Source organism: Hylobates moloch, unplaced genomic scaffold (genome assembly GCF_009828535.3).
Source record: "Hylobates moloch isolate HMO894 unplaced genomic scaffold, HMol_V3 SCAFFOLD_3, whole genome shotgun sequence".
Taxonomy (NCBI): Eukaryota; Metazoa; Chordata; class Mammalia; order Primates; family Hylobatidae; genus Hylobates; species Hylobates moloch.
In genome coordinates this window covers 164104627-164120203 of record NW_026652278.1, presented here as the reverse complement: position 1 = coordinate 164120203, position 15577 = coordinate 164104627, and the positions used below count along the sequence as shown (strand labels likewise).

The 15577-nt window shown below is 39.5% G+C and overlaps 1 protein-coding gene across 4 annotated transcripts in view; it reads left to right on the top strand.

Annotated features, from left to right (window-relative positions):
• The window catches only part of GPM6A (glycoprotein M6A), a 371158-nt gene that overhangs the window by 350056 nt on the left and 5525 nt on the right, over positions 1-15577 (top strand). For all 4 annotated transcript variants that reach the window (XM_032148943.2, XM_032148945.2, XM_058436901.1 and 1 more), the window contains exons 5-6: positions 9482-9558; positions 10114-10179. In XM_032148943.2, the coding sequence (XP_032004834.1) occupies positions 9482-9558; positions 10114-10179 (143 nt within the window). The remainder of the gene's footprint in view (positions 1-9481; positions 9559-10113; positions 10180-15577) is intronic.

The window sequence follows — 15577 nt, the reverse complement described above, 5'->3', positions numbered from 1 at the left end:
AGAGGTTGTAGTGAGCTGAGATGGCGCCACTGCACTCCAGACTGGGCAACAGAGTGAGACTCCATCTCAAAATAAATAAATAAATAAATAAATAAATAATGAAATCAAAGAGTGCCAAATAAGTGAGCAGTCCTCTTTGGTTAATTTTATTTAGGGCAAAAATCTCTCTCACGTAATAATAATATTCATATGTACATGCATACGGGGGGAAAAGCAGAATAATATGCTCTATGGGTGACGTTCTTGGCAAGAGGGAATATGGACATTGGGGAGGTTTTACTCTCAAAAGCAAATCGCTTGTAAATATCGGAAAAGGAGCCCACAGCAAATGCTACTGGAAGTCACTGCAGAACAGCTGCTTAGAAAACTGTGGCTCTGCTTTCTGCCCCTTGTCCTAAATGTCTTCCTTTTATTCTGCTGAACCTAAAAGTTAAATTTGGAAAATATGTGATTACCCTCTCAAATAGGGTTGCCAGGTTAAAATACAGGGCACTCAGTCAAATTTGAATTTCAGATAAACAAGCTATATTTTTTATTACAAGTATGGTACCAAATATTGTATGGGATATAGTTATACTAAAATTCAGGTTTAACTAAGGGACACTGAGATTGTTTTCACTGTTAAATCTGTTAACCCTACTCTCAGAGCTTTGGTTTATCTTAAGAAAGTGTTACCACAGGAATACATGAGGGTCGGATTCTCTTGAATGTGATGGTTTATACTTTCAGAAATACACGAGAGATTAGCATGCTCTGATTAGGAACATTTCATTTCTTGTAGTATAATAAATGCAAATAGTTAAGTAGGTGATTATAAGGTCTTTGGTATTATCAAACCAGATTCTAAACTGAAAAAACATTGGGAGACTCTAGAAAAATAATATTTAAAATTTCCCTAAGTTTGTTTTCTAAAGGACAGAAAGAATAATCCTTTGTAAAAGATAAATAGACCTTCTTAATATTTTCAACTTTAAAAAGAGAAAAACTTATTCTCAATGCATTCAAGTGCTTGTGATCCCCAAATGAACCTAATTTCACTGAAAGTATTAAGGCTTATACCACTAAGTATATAGGATTCCTTATGACATTAAGCACAGAATATGTCTTAGAGTCATAGAATTTTATAAATGGACTTCATTTATCACCAGTCCAGCTGTCTGGTCTAAAAGAAATGGAGCCCTAAGAAATGAAATAATTTTCCAGTTTATAGCTACCCAGCAGGCTGTGCTGGGATGGAAAGGGGAATGTCCTGAATCTTAGCACAATTATTTTCTACTCGACAGCTTTTCAAATACAATTTTTAGCAAAAGAGCTTTTTTCAACTATAATCTTAAGTAAACCATTAGCCTATTAAGTAGACAGAATCAAGGATCCTCAAAGATGTACACATTCGATTCTTGAAACATATACGTATGTGAGATTACTTGTCAATGGGGAATTAGGGTTGCTAGTCAACTGATGTTAAAATGGGGAGATTATCCTGGATAAGCCAGATGGGCCCAGTGTAATCACAAGGATCCTTCAAAGTGGAAGACAGAGTCAGAAGAGAAGAGTCAGTCAGAGATAGACAGACTCCGGAAAAAAGGCAGAAAGATGCAGTGTTGCTGGCTTTAAAGATGGAGAAAAGGGGCCAAGAGCCAAGGCATGTGGATGGCCTGGAGAAACTGGAATAGGAAAGAAAACTGCTTCTGCTTCTAGAGGCTCCAGAGAAGTGCAGCCCTGATGGCCCTTTGGTTTTAGCTTTGTCTTCCAGAACTGTAAGAGACAAACTTGTGTTGCTTTAAGCCACTACATTTGTGACAATCTGTTACCACAGCAATAGGAGACAAATGTAATATCGAAAGCCAAGGTCAATTATTTTCCCAAACTGCTTACTGTTTTCGTGATCTCCTACATTTACTTGATCATGATGGCAGTTCATTTTCTGTCAAAGCCAGCAAAATTGCCTCTCCCTGACAATTCTGCAAGCTTAATTCCCCTTCACGGCTTACTCCAACACAGGTACAAGTTCCAGAGTTAAGGATGCGAACATCTATAGGAGGCTATTTTTTGCCTACTGCAGTCTACTCTCTGGCCACCAAAAATACACATCCATTTCTTTGTGTGAAATGCATTCAACCTACCCCAAGTTCCAAAGGTTTCATCCCATTATGGCATCAACTCAAAGTCAAAAACCTTATTTTAATCTCATTAGTTCATACCTCTGATTGTCTTCTTTTAAAAAAAAAGTGCTATATTATTTGTTTCCATATTATGTAAAGCAGAAATATGTGGTTAACATTATTCTTTGAAGCTTACCAATGTTTACAACATATTTATCAAGATTTATCCAAATGTACCTTTTCTTTTATGGATTTGAAAGAAGAGGCACTTTTTAGATGTCATGCAGCCTTTACATGAGCTATTAAGACATTCTATTTAGCTCTTAATATAAAATATATTGCTGTATAATATTTATTTTCCCTCCAGATTATATGTCCTGATAAGACTCCTGAATGTATGTATATAACCGCATTATTATCAAGAAGCATCAGAAGAGAACCATTCCTCAAACATTGTATTAGGATCAATTCAGAATTTACTAATATTCATCAAAAAGACAATTGCATAGATAAGAATATACTTTAATTTCCCTTGTTGCGGAGTTGTCTCCTTAGTATATAGACACTATCTTTTATTTTACAGGAGACCAGGTATTTAAACTATGTATAATAGGAACTCTCAGCCTATAATGGCCATTATACCTGCTTAGTGGAGGTATGCACCTCACTGTTCATTCCCACACATGTAATAAATGTATGTATGCATTTCAAACAGTTCTAATGGAAGGCAGAGACATTACTTGATATAGTTGGAGGATTTGTAGATAGCATATCATATTAGGATTTGCTGTATTTCAAAATGCATCATGAAATAATTTTACTTGTATTTTTGATGCTTTTATTATGATTTCTGTTATCCTCCAATTATGTATCCTGTGATTCAATTACATTGGATGTATTAGACGTTTATCCCCATCACTTTATGTGAGGAAATGTTAAAACTGATCCTCATTACATCATCTAGATGCAAGGTTTAAAACTTTCCTCCATTACAGCCTGAAGATTTGATAAAACTTAAGAGCCAACTACGGAGAGAAACTAGGTGGGGCTTCTTTTAGACTTTTAGCCAATCCTACATCTTATTCAGCACACCCACACATGTTAGCGAGAGCAGCTTGTTTTTATCTTATTTCCATAAAGCACTTCTCAGTAGGATTTCATTTCATTTATTTGCTCACCCTATTTTTGTTGCTGAAAGCAAGGATTCGATCTAGGTCGCAGTGCTAGCCACACAGAAAGCCAGTCACTGAGACAGAAAGTATTGCCAGGAAGGAAGGCTTCTTCAGGTGCTGCAGCTGAGGTGGATGGGAGATCAGTCTCGAATCTGTCTCCCCACCACTAAAATTGGTGGTGGGGTCATATAGTGAATAAGGAATGTAAAACAGGAATTAGGGGATAAGGAGGTAACCATGAATGAGAGGTCTGGCATCTCATTGTCTAGATGTGGTGATCTGGTGAGCTTCAGTCTCTTGCCTGATGGTAAGTTTCCTGAGGGAGGAACTCAGATGAGACAAATGTAAATTTCAAGTTTTAAGACCAGGAAGGTTAATTTCTATGTTTGTTCAAAAACCCACAAATATCATTTCTATGGGACAATTGGGTTGGTTTCATTTTCAACAAATATTTACGGAACAATTGTGTCATGTGCTAGTACTGCTCAATTTTGAAAGAAAAATATCTTCATGACAAAAATATAGTTTGACACTTATATCATGAACCTGGCTCATCATACTTTCTCTAGAGAAGTCAGCCAGGACCAAGGAATATTACATTATTTGTCCAAGATTTAACAGAAGATAGAGTTGAAACTAGAAATAAATAGCACTTTTAACCTAAGTCTGTGTTATTCAAAAGGACACTTTATGTTTGCATAAAAATTAGATACATATACTCCTAATAGGAATTCTTTTGTATGTTTAGCTACTGAACTATATTCATTTCTGCTAAATAATTCAATAATTCATTTGGTAAAATATTGGTTATATTTTTCTTGTGTAGGCTAATCCTGTTTGGTATTCCTATGTTAGGTGACATGTCAAGGGGGAATTAAAGTCACAGATGGAATTAAGCTTGCTAATCAACTGATTTTAAGAAAGTAACTAGCTTGAATTATCCAGGTGGCATCAATGTAATCAGAAGGGTCCTTAAAAATGAAAAATAGGGCCAAAGGAGAGGCGTCATTCAGAGGGAGATGGACTATAGAAGAAGGGTGTGAAAAGATCCATTGTTGCTGACTTTGAAAATAAAGAAAAACCCCCTAGAGCCAGGGGAAGTGGGTGGTCTCTAGAATCTGCAAAAGGATATGCTGGTATTCTAACATCTTTAAAATTAGCAACATAAATGATAAATTATTTTTAAATTTAGGCATTTATATTTCAGAGTAGGGAGTTAATTCCTATCATCCTATCAGATCTCAGAGTATCATAAGTATCTGCTCATTCTGCTTACCTCCAACTCTCATTTACAATTTTTGTTTGTTTGTTTGTTTTTTGAGACGGAATCTTGCTCTGTCGCCCAGGCTGGAGTGCAGTGGCGCAATCTTGGTTCACTGCAACCCCTGCCTCCCGGGTTCAAGCAACTCTCCTGCCTCAGCCTCCCGAGGAGTTGGGATTACAGGCATGTACCACCATGCCTGGCTAATTTTTGTATTTTTAGTAGAGTTGGGATTTCACCATGTCAGCCAGGCTGGTCTCGAACTCCTGACCTCAAATGATCCACCTGCCTTGGCCTCCCGAAGTGCTAGGATTACAGGCATGAGCCACCGCGCCCGGCCTACAATTTTCTTAATAGGAATTTACAACCCTAGGATTCATACTTCAACTGTCCAGTAAGCACCAAAGGTTTTTATTGCCTTAGTGATGAAAGCCATAGGAACTGTGTACACACATTATGCATCATTTTCTCTGAAGTTGTTCATATTTCAGGCACAAATCTCACAATGCCAGATATATATTGTGTTTAGCTAGCATGAAAAATATAAAGTACTAAAAAAGCCTGTTACTGCAACTTTCATGCATCAAGTCCTCCCTGTTCTCCCCAGTTCTCTTTGCACCCAGTTCTTAATGCTTCTCTTGCCTAGTTTTAGCTTATTATTTTTATTATTTTTGAGACAATCTCACTCTGTCGCCCAGGCTGGAGTGCAGTGGCGTGATCTCGTCTCACTGCAACATCCACCTCCTGGGTTCGGGCGATTCTCCTGCCTTAGCCTTCCAAGTAGCTGGCGCCCACCACCATGCCTGGCTAATTTTTGTATTTTTTTAGTAGAGATGGGGTTTCACCATGTTGGCCAGGCTGGTCTTGAACTCCCGACCTCAGGTGATCCACCTGCCTCAGCCTCCTAAAGTGCTGGGATTACAGGCGTGAGCCACTGCACCTGGCCACCCTTGCTTGTAACGTGCCTTTTCTCCTAACTGCTTTGAAGAAACTGAAAATATCAATCTGCACCTTTCAGCTGAAAACTTTTCCATAGGTAATAAATATATATATTCAATATTTAGAAAAATTGATATAAATTTGAATAATCTTCTTAATTTTTGGTGAGAACAATTTGCCCATTCATAGACAGATATACAAGAATCAAAATAATCAGGTTTTCAGATTTACACTGCAGCTCATCCTCCACATGCTCACTTCTAGAGCTTCATATTATTCACGTTGATTTTTAAACTACAGTTAATTTTTAATATATATTATATATATTTGTTATATATGGTATACTTATCACAAAAACTTTATTTTATGTGTGTGTGTGTGTGTATATACACACATATATATAGCATCAGGAGTACTGGAGGTTCAGTAATGATGTTATCAGTGGCACATCCATATGGGCCTGCAGCAACCTCACTTCTTGCCTCCTCAGAAGGAAGAATTCAACTGAGGGGCATAAGGCAGAGTAAGATCCCGAGGCAAGTTTCAAAGCAGGGGTGAAAGTCTATTAAAAAGTTTTAGAGCAGGCTGAGGCAGGAGAATGGTGTGAACCCGGAGGCGGAGCTTGCAGTGAGTCGAGATAGCGCCGCTGCAGTCTGGCCTGGGCGAAAGGGCGAGGCTCCGTCTCAAAAAAAAAAAAAAGTTTTAGAGCAGGAATGAAAGAAAGTAAAGTAGAGTTGGAAAAGGGCCAAGCGGGCGACTTGAGAGATCAAGTGCCCTGTTTGATCTTTTGACTTGGGGTTTTATACGTTGGCCTTCTTCTAGGGTCTTGCATACTTCTCACCTGGTTCTTCCCTGGAGGTGGGCTGTCTGCGTGCGCAGTGGGTGGCCAGCACTTGGGAGGGACCGTATGTACAGTGTGTTTTCTGGAGTTGCACCCATGCTCATTTGAGATGTTTTTCACTTATCATTTGAGTGTTCCTAGAGGAAGGTCATATATCAGTTACACTCTGCCATTTTGCCTCTTAGTGTGCATGCTTGAGCCCGCTTGTCCAACTCCTGAGTTCATATCAAGAAGCTGCTGATCACCAGCTACGGGTGTTTCTTTATTAGGAGCCAGCTATGACCAATTATTATTTTAGAAAGACAGTTAACAACTGCCTGTCACCTGGTGGTGGCCTGACATCCTTAGTGGGCTGTGAGTTGAGGGACTCTCTTGCTCTGCTCGTGTCTGACTACCTACTGTAACAATAGTATTCTTTTTAATGATGTAGAGAAGTTGCACTGAGTAGTTGTCATTTGAAGGACAGGAGGAACTCAGCCCTGGGAATATGCTTGTCAGAGAGAAGAGCTGGTGCTAAGTTACCAAGCCAATATGATACCTGGTTTCTCAGGAAACAACAGGGAAGCCAATGTGTCTGAAGTAGAATAAGAGAGTAGGACAAAAGATTGAGATGAAGTCTACGAGTTCCTGGGATGTACCATCTTGATGAGTGCATTACAGAACATTATAGGTGTGGAGCTTTATTCTGAGGGGAGTAGAGAGTCATTACAGATTTTGGCAGAGGAAGGAGGTGGTCTGACTAATAATAGAAGGATTACTCTAGCTGCTACTTGAAGAATGGTTTGTAGGAAGGGTAGAAGCAAGGAAGCCAGTTAGCAAATGATTGTATTAATCCAAGTGGGAGATTTTGGTGGCTTGGATGAGGAGATGGCAAGGGAGGTGGGAAGAATCGGTCTGATTATGGATGTATTTTGAACATAGAGGCAGCTGAATTTCCTGATAGATTGCATGTAGGGTTTGGGGGGGAAAAAGAGAATTCAAGGAGGAATTTCTTTTGACTGAGCAACTGGTAAGATTTGCTATCAAGAAAGATAGGAAAGGCTATGAGAAGTGTTTGCTTGGAAGTGGAGCCAGCAAAGGAGAAGAGCAGAAGTTTTTTAAAAATGCTTATTAGAAATTCAAATAGAATGGTCAGATAAGAAATTGGATATATGAATCCTGATTTCAGAAGAGAGATATGGGATGGCCACATAGATTTAGGAGTTGTTGATAATATTTAAATATCTGGGACTGGATGAGATACGCATGGGAGAAAAAAGGCTGAGCAGTGAAGGGTGGGAAGCTGCAACTTAAGAGGTTAGAGAGAAGAGGAGGCAACAGACAAAAATATGAGAAGAAGGAGCCAATGAGATCAGAAAGGCAGAAACTGAAAACTGTAGATTTTAGAAGCCAAATGAAGAGAGCATGAAGGAAAAGGTGGGCATCAACTGTGTTTAATACTGTCAACTTGCAAGAAGATGAAAACTGAGAATTAATCCTTGGAGGTCATTAGTGATCTTTATGAGAAACATTTCCATGGAGGGGGGTTGGGGCAAAATCTGACTTGAGAGGATTTAAGTAGAAATGAAAGGAAAGGAATTGCAGTGAGGTTAGGCACCACTTTCTAGGTGTTTTGCTGGAAACATGAATTGAGAAATGGATAAGGAAAGGTAAGCACAACATAAATATTCCACAAAATAAAATCTGTAATGGATTACTATGAAGAGAGAGCGCCTTGACCGGAAGGTTTTTCAACAATGGCGATTTTTTAGGGAGGAAATCTCATGAGAGAACCCTTTTAAATTTGTACCCACTCTTAGAACCATCTTGGCAGAAAGGAAAGGCTGTAGAGAGGGATCTCTGTGTTTGTTTACTGCAAATAGATTTTTCACACTGAAATAGATTCCACAAACTATTGGCAAAGGAGAAACTAATAGCAGCAGCTCTGTAAGAGAGGGAGAGTTGATAACACCCCATAAAGCTAGGAATATGTAAATACATATACATATTAAAACTAAATAAAGAAGGCCTGGCACCGTGGCTCATACCTGTAATTCCGGCACTTTGGGAGGCTGAGGCGGGCAGATCACTTGGGGTCAGGAGTCTGAGACCAGTCTGGTGAACACGGTGGAACTCGTCTCTACTAAAAACAGAAAAATTAGCTGGGTGTGGTGGCGTGCAGCTGTAATCCCAGCTACTCTGGAGGCTGAGGCATGAGAATGACTTGAACCCGGGAGGCGTAGGCTGCAATTAGCTGAGATTGCACCACTATACTCCAGCCTGGGTGACAGAGTGAGATTCCGTCTCAAACAAAACAAACCAAACCATAAAAATAAAACAACAACAACAAAAACAACTAAAGAGCAGCAAATGCTAAAATCTTAGGTGTTAGAATGTCCTGAATGTGTTTTATCATGCCTGTATGTGTTTAGCACTTCAAGAGGTCAGAAAATAAAATTAAAGAGCCACGCTCGGATGAACTTGGTTACTTTTGCTCTCTAAGATGAGACAAAGAGACATGCCAGTGAATTGCCTCTGTGCTCATTTTAAAAATGCAGTGTTCTAGGCCTAATATTCATAGATTCCCATCTATCAGTTTTGTGTTAGAGTCTAAAAATACATATTTTTGACAATTTCCTAGGTGATTCTAATGCAGCTGGTCTATGAACCAACTGGAACAAGGGTAAATAGAAGTGAAATGGCAACTTTTGATTTCCTGCTACTAATAGCATTGTTTGCAATATTGGCAGAAAAAAAAGTACTCCTTTGGGCCGTATGCTTTAATAGATTAACAGAAGCATTGCACCAGCTGAACAAATTTAGATCCTGACTTCAGCACAGTCCGGGGCATAGTTAACAAAATAATTGTGATGCCTATACTATCACATTAATGGACCAAACCAATAAACTGGCTATAATTGAGTCTGGAAATTCTCGTGGTGAGATTCAATTGAATTCAGATTGAAATTAGTTAAATTGCTTGAGGGCTAAATAGTCTTGCATATTATATTCATAATTCTGTGCATAGTTATTATCCACAATGAAAGCTAGATAATTTTTCCACTATAACATAACATAAGATAAAATGGAACTTGCTTAGATTTGATTAGCAAAAACTTTCATTTCTTTCTCTTTTGGCTCTTCAAAACATTTATAGTGCTAAACTGTCATTTTCCACACATTGTAGGAATTGTGACAATTGGAGAGGAAAAGAAAATTTGTACTGTCTCTGAGAATTTCTTGAGGATGTGTGAATCTACTGAGGTGAGTGTTTTTCAGCCTTTAATTTTGTCAGAATTTTAGCATTCATTTTATTATTTGGATAATGTATTAAAACTAAATCTATATTGACTTTTCCCTTTATTCTATCAGAGGCAATTTTACCTGAAGTAGTGTTATTCAGGGGGAGTAGAGGATAAATAAGAATTAGATGCTCTGCCTATTTCAATAAAAATTATAATAACTATTTCAAATTTTCTGGAAACTCATTTTAACGAAGGCTGAAAACATGATGAAGTTATTTTTAAAGACAGCATAGCCCTCCTTATATTGTTATAATGTTACTGATGAAAACCATCATTATTAATCATTGTCTCATCTTTATAATGAAACTATGGTATAATGATGAAGTTGAAAGGATTTAAATGATTTGCAGGGGAAAATATATTGTAATAATCTGTTTTAACCAGATGGGTGATTTATCACAGGCTCGCTTTTATTTAAGATGTACAAAGTCTTGTTTATAAGACAGCAGCAATCTTGACCTCTCTTCTACCTGTAACTCTGACACCTTTTGATTCTCTGTGGTTTCCGTTGCAGCTGAACATGACCTTCCACTTGTTTATTGTGGCGCTTGCTGGAGCTGGGGCAGCAGTCATTGCTATGGTAAGACCTCAAAGCACTGGTGCTTGGTTTTCAATGTGAATTCCAGAGCTGTTTGCTTGTAGAGATGATAAACTATCTCTAAAGTTTGAAGTCCATGTAAAACACATTTATTTCATCAGATTAAAAACAGCAGGGGAAACAATGGGAAAGTAAGTAAGTCAACAACAAGGCTAAACCCCAAGAAATACTATTATTACCATATTGAGAACATTAACAAAAATAGCAATTCATTAGGATTTTAGAAATTGGATTACTATAAATATAAAAATTATTTATGTAGCATATATGTATATACCAATGTGACATTGTGAGTAATCTATCAATTCCTTGATTTATTTTTTTTCCTTAACTAAGAACATTAAAAAGCCATATAGAGTCATTTATGAAAAACAAATTAGGTTATTAAAAAACATAAATGTCAGTAGTTTCAAGTTATGTCTTCTATATCTAATTTGCTTCAGAAATATTAAGAGCCAGTCTTTAGATCTTCTTTTAAGACATCAAGCTTTTCCCCAGTGAGGAGGATCTACCATGTGCCAGGGCCAGTCTCCTCCTTTCTAACTTGGCGTGAGTTCCAGTATGCCCACAGGAATGCCAAATATCAACCCTGAGCAAGTGGTCTGAGCATCAGTAATAGCTTTTGCAGCCAATATCTTCAGTCTGTGTTTGTATCCTTGAGGATGAGTAGTCTAGAGCCCTAGAAGGACTCCCAGTAACCTCACGACTGTGACAGCTGAGTCAATATGTAAAGATGGTGAATGAATTGGAATTTATTTAATTATTTTCCTCATGGTGCCAATATCTATCTAATGTATTGGTGAAAGGAACACTTTCGGGGGGTGGAGCCAAGATGGCCGAATAGGAACAGCTCCGGTCTACAGCTCCCAGCCTGAGCGACACAGAAGACGGGCGATTTCTGCATTTCTGTTTGAGGTACCGGTTTCATCTCACTAGGGAGTGCCAAACAGTGGGTGCAGGACAGTCGGTGAAGCGCACTGTGCACGAGCCGAAGCAGGGCGAGGCATTGCCTCACTCGGGAAGCACAAGGGGTCAGGGAGTTCCCTTTCCTAGTCAAAGAAAGGGGTAACAGACAGCACCTGGAAAATCGGGTCAGTCCCACCCTAATACTGTGCTTTTCCAACGGGCCTGGAAAACAGCACACTAGGAGATTGTGTCCCGCACCTAGCTCAGAGGGTCCTATGCCCACGGAGTCTCGCTGATTGCTAGCACAGCAGTCTGAGATCAAACTGCAAGGCGGCAGCAAGGCTGGGGGAGGGGCGCCCGCCATTGCCCAGGCTTGCTTAGGTAAACAAAGCAGCCAGGAAGCTCGATCTGGGTGGAGCCCACCACAGCTCAAGGAGGCCTGCCTGCCTCTGTAGGCTCCACCTCTGGGGGCAGGGCACAGACAAACAAAAAGTCAGCAGGAAGCTCCACAGACTTAAATGTCCCTGTCTGACTGACAGCTTTAAAGTGAGTAGTGGTTCTCCCAGCACGCAGCTGGAGATATGAGAACGGACAGACTGCCTCCTAAAGTGGGTCCCTCACCCCTGAGCAGCCTAACTGGGAGGCACCCCCCCAGTAGGGACAGACTGACACCTCACTCGGACGGGTACTCCTCTGAGACAAAACTTCCAGAGGAACTATCAGACAGCTGAATTTGTGGTCTCACAAAAATCCGCTGTTCTGCAGCCACCGCTGCTGACACCCAGCCAGACAGGGTCTGGAGTGGACCTCTAGTAAACTCCAACAGACCTGCAGCTGAGGGTCGTGTCTGGTAGAAGGAAAACTAACAAACAGAAAGGACATCCACACCAAAAACCCATCTGTACATCACCATCATCAAAGACCAAAAGTAGATAAAACCACAAAGATGGGGAAAAAACAGAGCAGAAAAACTGGAAACCCTAAAAAGCAGAGCACCTCTCCTCCTCCAAAGGAACGCAGTTCCTCACCAGCAATGGAACAAAGCTGGACGAAGGATGACTTCGACGAGTTGAGAGAAGAAGTCTTCAGACGATCAAACTACTCTGAGCTATGGGAGGAAATTCAAAACAATAGCAAAGAAGTTAAAAACTTTGAAAAAAAATTAGAAGACTGGATAACTAGAATAACCAATGGAGAGAAGGGCTTAAAGGAGCTGATGGAGCTGAAAGCCAAGTTTCGAGAACTACGCGAAGATTGCAGAAGCCTCGGTAGCAGATGCGATCAACTGGAAGAAAGGGTATTGCTGATGGAAGATGAAATGAAGCGAGAAGGGAAGTTTAGAGAAAAAAGAATAAAAAGAAATGAACAAAGCCTCCAAGAAATTTGGGACTATGTGAAAAGACCAAACCTATGTCTGATTGGTCTACCTGAAAATGACGGGGAGAATGGAACCAAGTTGGAAAACACTCTGCAAGATATTATCCAGGAGAACTTCCCCAATCTAGCAAGGCAGGCCAATATTCAGATTCAGGAAATACAGAGAACGCCACAAAGATACTCCTCAAGAAGAGCAACTCCAAGACACATAATTGTCAGATTCACCAAAGTTGAAATGAAGGAAAAAATGTTAAGGGTGGCCAGAGAGAAAGGTCGGGTTACCCTCAAAGGGAAGCCCATCAGACTAACAGCTGATCTCTCGGCAGAAATTCTACAAGCCAGAAGAGAGTGGGGGCTGATATTCAACATTCTTAAAGAAAAGAATTTTCAACCCAGAATTTCATATCCAGCCAAACTAAGCTTCATAAGTGAAGGACAAATAAAATACTTTACAGACAAGCAAACGCTGACTGATTTTGTCACCACCAGGCCTGCCCTAAAAGAGCTCCTGAAGGAAGCACTAAACATGGAAAAGAACAACCGGTACCAGCCACTACAAAAACATGCCAAATTGTAAAGACCATCGAGGCTAGGAAGAAACTGCATCAACTAACGAGCAAAATAACCAACTAACATCATAATGACAGGATCAGATTCACACATAACAATATTAACATTAAATGTAAATGGGCTAAATGCTCCAATTAAAAGACACAGACTGGCAAACTGGATAAGGAGTCAGGACCCATCAGTGTGCTATATTCAGGAAACCCATCTCATGTGCAGAGACACACACAGACTCAAAATAAAGGGATGGAGGAAGATCTATCAAGCAAATGGAAAATAAAAAAAGGCAGGGGTTGCAATCCTAGTCTCTGATAAAATAGACTTTAAACCAACAAAGATCAAAAGAGACAAAGAAGGCCATTACATAATGGTAAAGGGATCAATTCAACAAGAAGAGCTAACTATCCTAAATATATATGCACCCAACACAGGAGCACCCAGATTCATAAAGCAAGTCCTGAGTGACCTACAAAGGGACTTAAACTCCCACACAATAATAATGGGAGATTTTAACACCCCACTGTCAACATTAGACAGATCAACGAGACAGAAAGTTAACAAGGATACCCAGGTATTGAACTCAGCTCTGCACGAAGTGGACCTAATAGACATCTACAGAACTCTCCACCCCAAATCAACAGAATATACATTTTTTTCAGCACCACACCACACCTATTCCAAAATTGACCACATAGTTGGAAGTAAAGCTCTCCTCAGCAAATGTAAAAGAACAGAAATTATAACAAACTGTCTCTCAGACCACAGTGCAATCAAACTAGAACTCAGGATTAAGAAACTCACTCAAAACCGCTCAAGTACATGGAAACTGAACAACCTGCTCCTGAATGACTATTGGGTACATAATGAAATGAAGGCAGAAATAAAGATGTTCTTTGAAACCAACGAGAACAAAGACACAACATACCAGAATCTCTGGGACACTTTCAAAGCAGTGTGTAGAGGGAAATTTATAGCACTAAATGCCCACAAGACAAAGCAGGAAAGATCCAAAATTGACACCCTAACATCACAATTGAAAGAACTAGAAAAGCAAGAGCAAACACATTCAAAAGCTAGCAGAAGGCTAGAAATAACTAAAATCAGAGCAGAACTGAAGGAAATAGAGACACAGAAAACCCTTCAAAAAATTAATGAATCCAGGAGCTGGTTTTTTGAAAAGATCAACAAAATTGATAGACCGCTAGCAAGACTAATAAAGAAGAAAAGAGAGAAGAATCAAATAGATGCAATAAAAAATGAAAAAGGGGATATCACCACCGATCCCACAGAAATACAATCTACCATCAGAGAATACTACAAACACCTCTATGCAAATAAACTAGAAAATCTAGACGAAATGGATAAATTCCTCACCAAATACACCTTCCCAAGACTAAACCGGGAAGAAGTTGAATCTCTGAATAGACCAATAACAGGTTCTGAAATTGTGGCAATAATCAATAGCTTACCAACCAAAAAGAGTCCAGGACCTGACGGATTCACAGCCGAATTCTACCAGAGGTACAAGGAGGAACTGGTACCATTCCTTCTGAAACTATTCCAATCGATAGAAAAAGAGGGAATCCTCCCTAACACATTTTATGAAGCCAGCATCGTCCTGATACCAAAGCCTGGCAGAGACATAACCAAAAAAGAGAATTTCAGACCAATATCCTTGATGAACATTGATGCAAAAATCCTCAATAAAATACTGGCAAACCGAATACAGCAGCACATCAAAAAGCTTATCCACCATAATCAAGTGGGCTTCATCCCTGGGATGCAAGGCTGGTTCAACATATGCAAATCAATAAATGTAATCCAGCATATAAACAGAACCAAAGACAAAAACCACATGATTATCTCAATAGATTCAGAAATGGCCTTTGACAAAATTCAGCAACCCTTCATGCTAAAAACTCTCAATAAATTAGGTATTGATGGGACGTATCTCAAAATAATAAGAGCTATCTATGACAAACCCACAGCCAATATCATACTGAACGGGCAAAAACTGGAAGCATTCCCTCTGGAAACTGGCACAAGACAGGGATGCCCTCTCTCACCACTCCTATTCAACATAGTGCTGGAAGTTCTGGCCAGAGCAATCAGGCAGGAGAAAGAAAGGATATTCAATTAGGAAAAGAGGAAGTCAAATTGTCCCTGTTTGCAGATGACATGATTGTATATCTAGAAAACCCCATTGTCTCAGCCCCAAATCTCCTTAAGCTGATTAGCAACTTCAGCAAAGTCTCAGGATACAAAATCAATGTACAAAAATCACAAGCATTCTTGTACACCAATCACAGACAAACAGAGAGCCAAATCATGAGTGAACTCCCATTCACAATTGCTTCAAAGAGAATCAAATACCTAGGAATCCAACTTACAAGGGATGTGAAGGACCTCTTCAAGGAGAACTACAAACCACTGCTCAATGAAATAAAAGAGGATACAAACAAATGGAAGAACATTCCATGCTCATGGGTTGGAAGAATCAATATCGTGAAAATGGCCATACTGCCCAAGG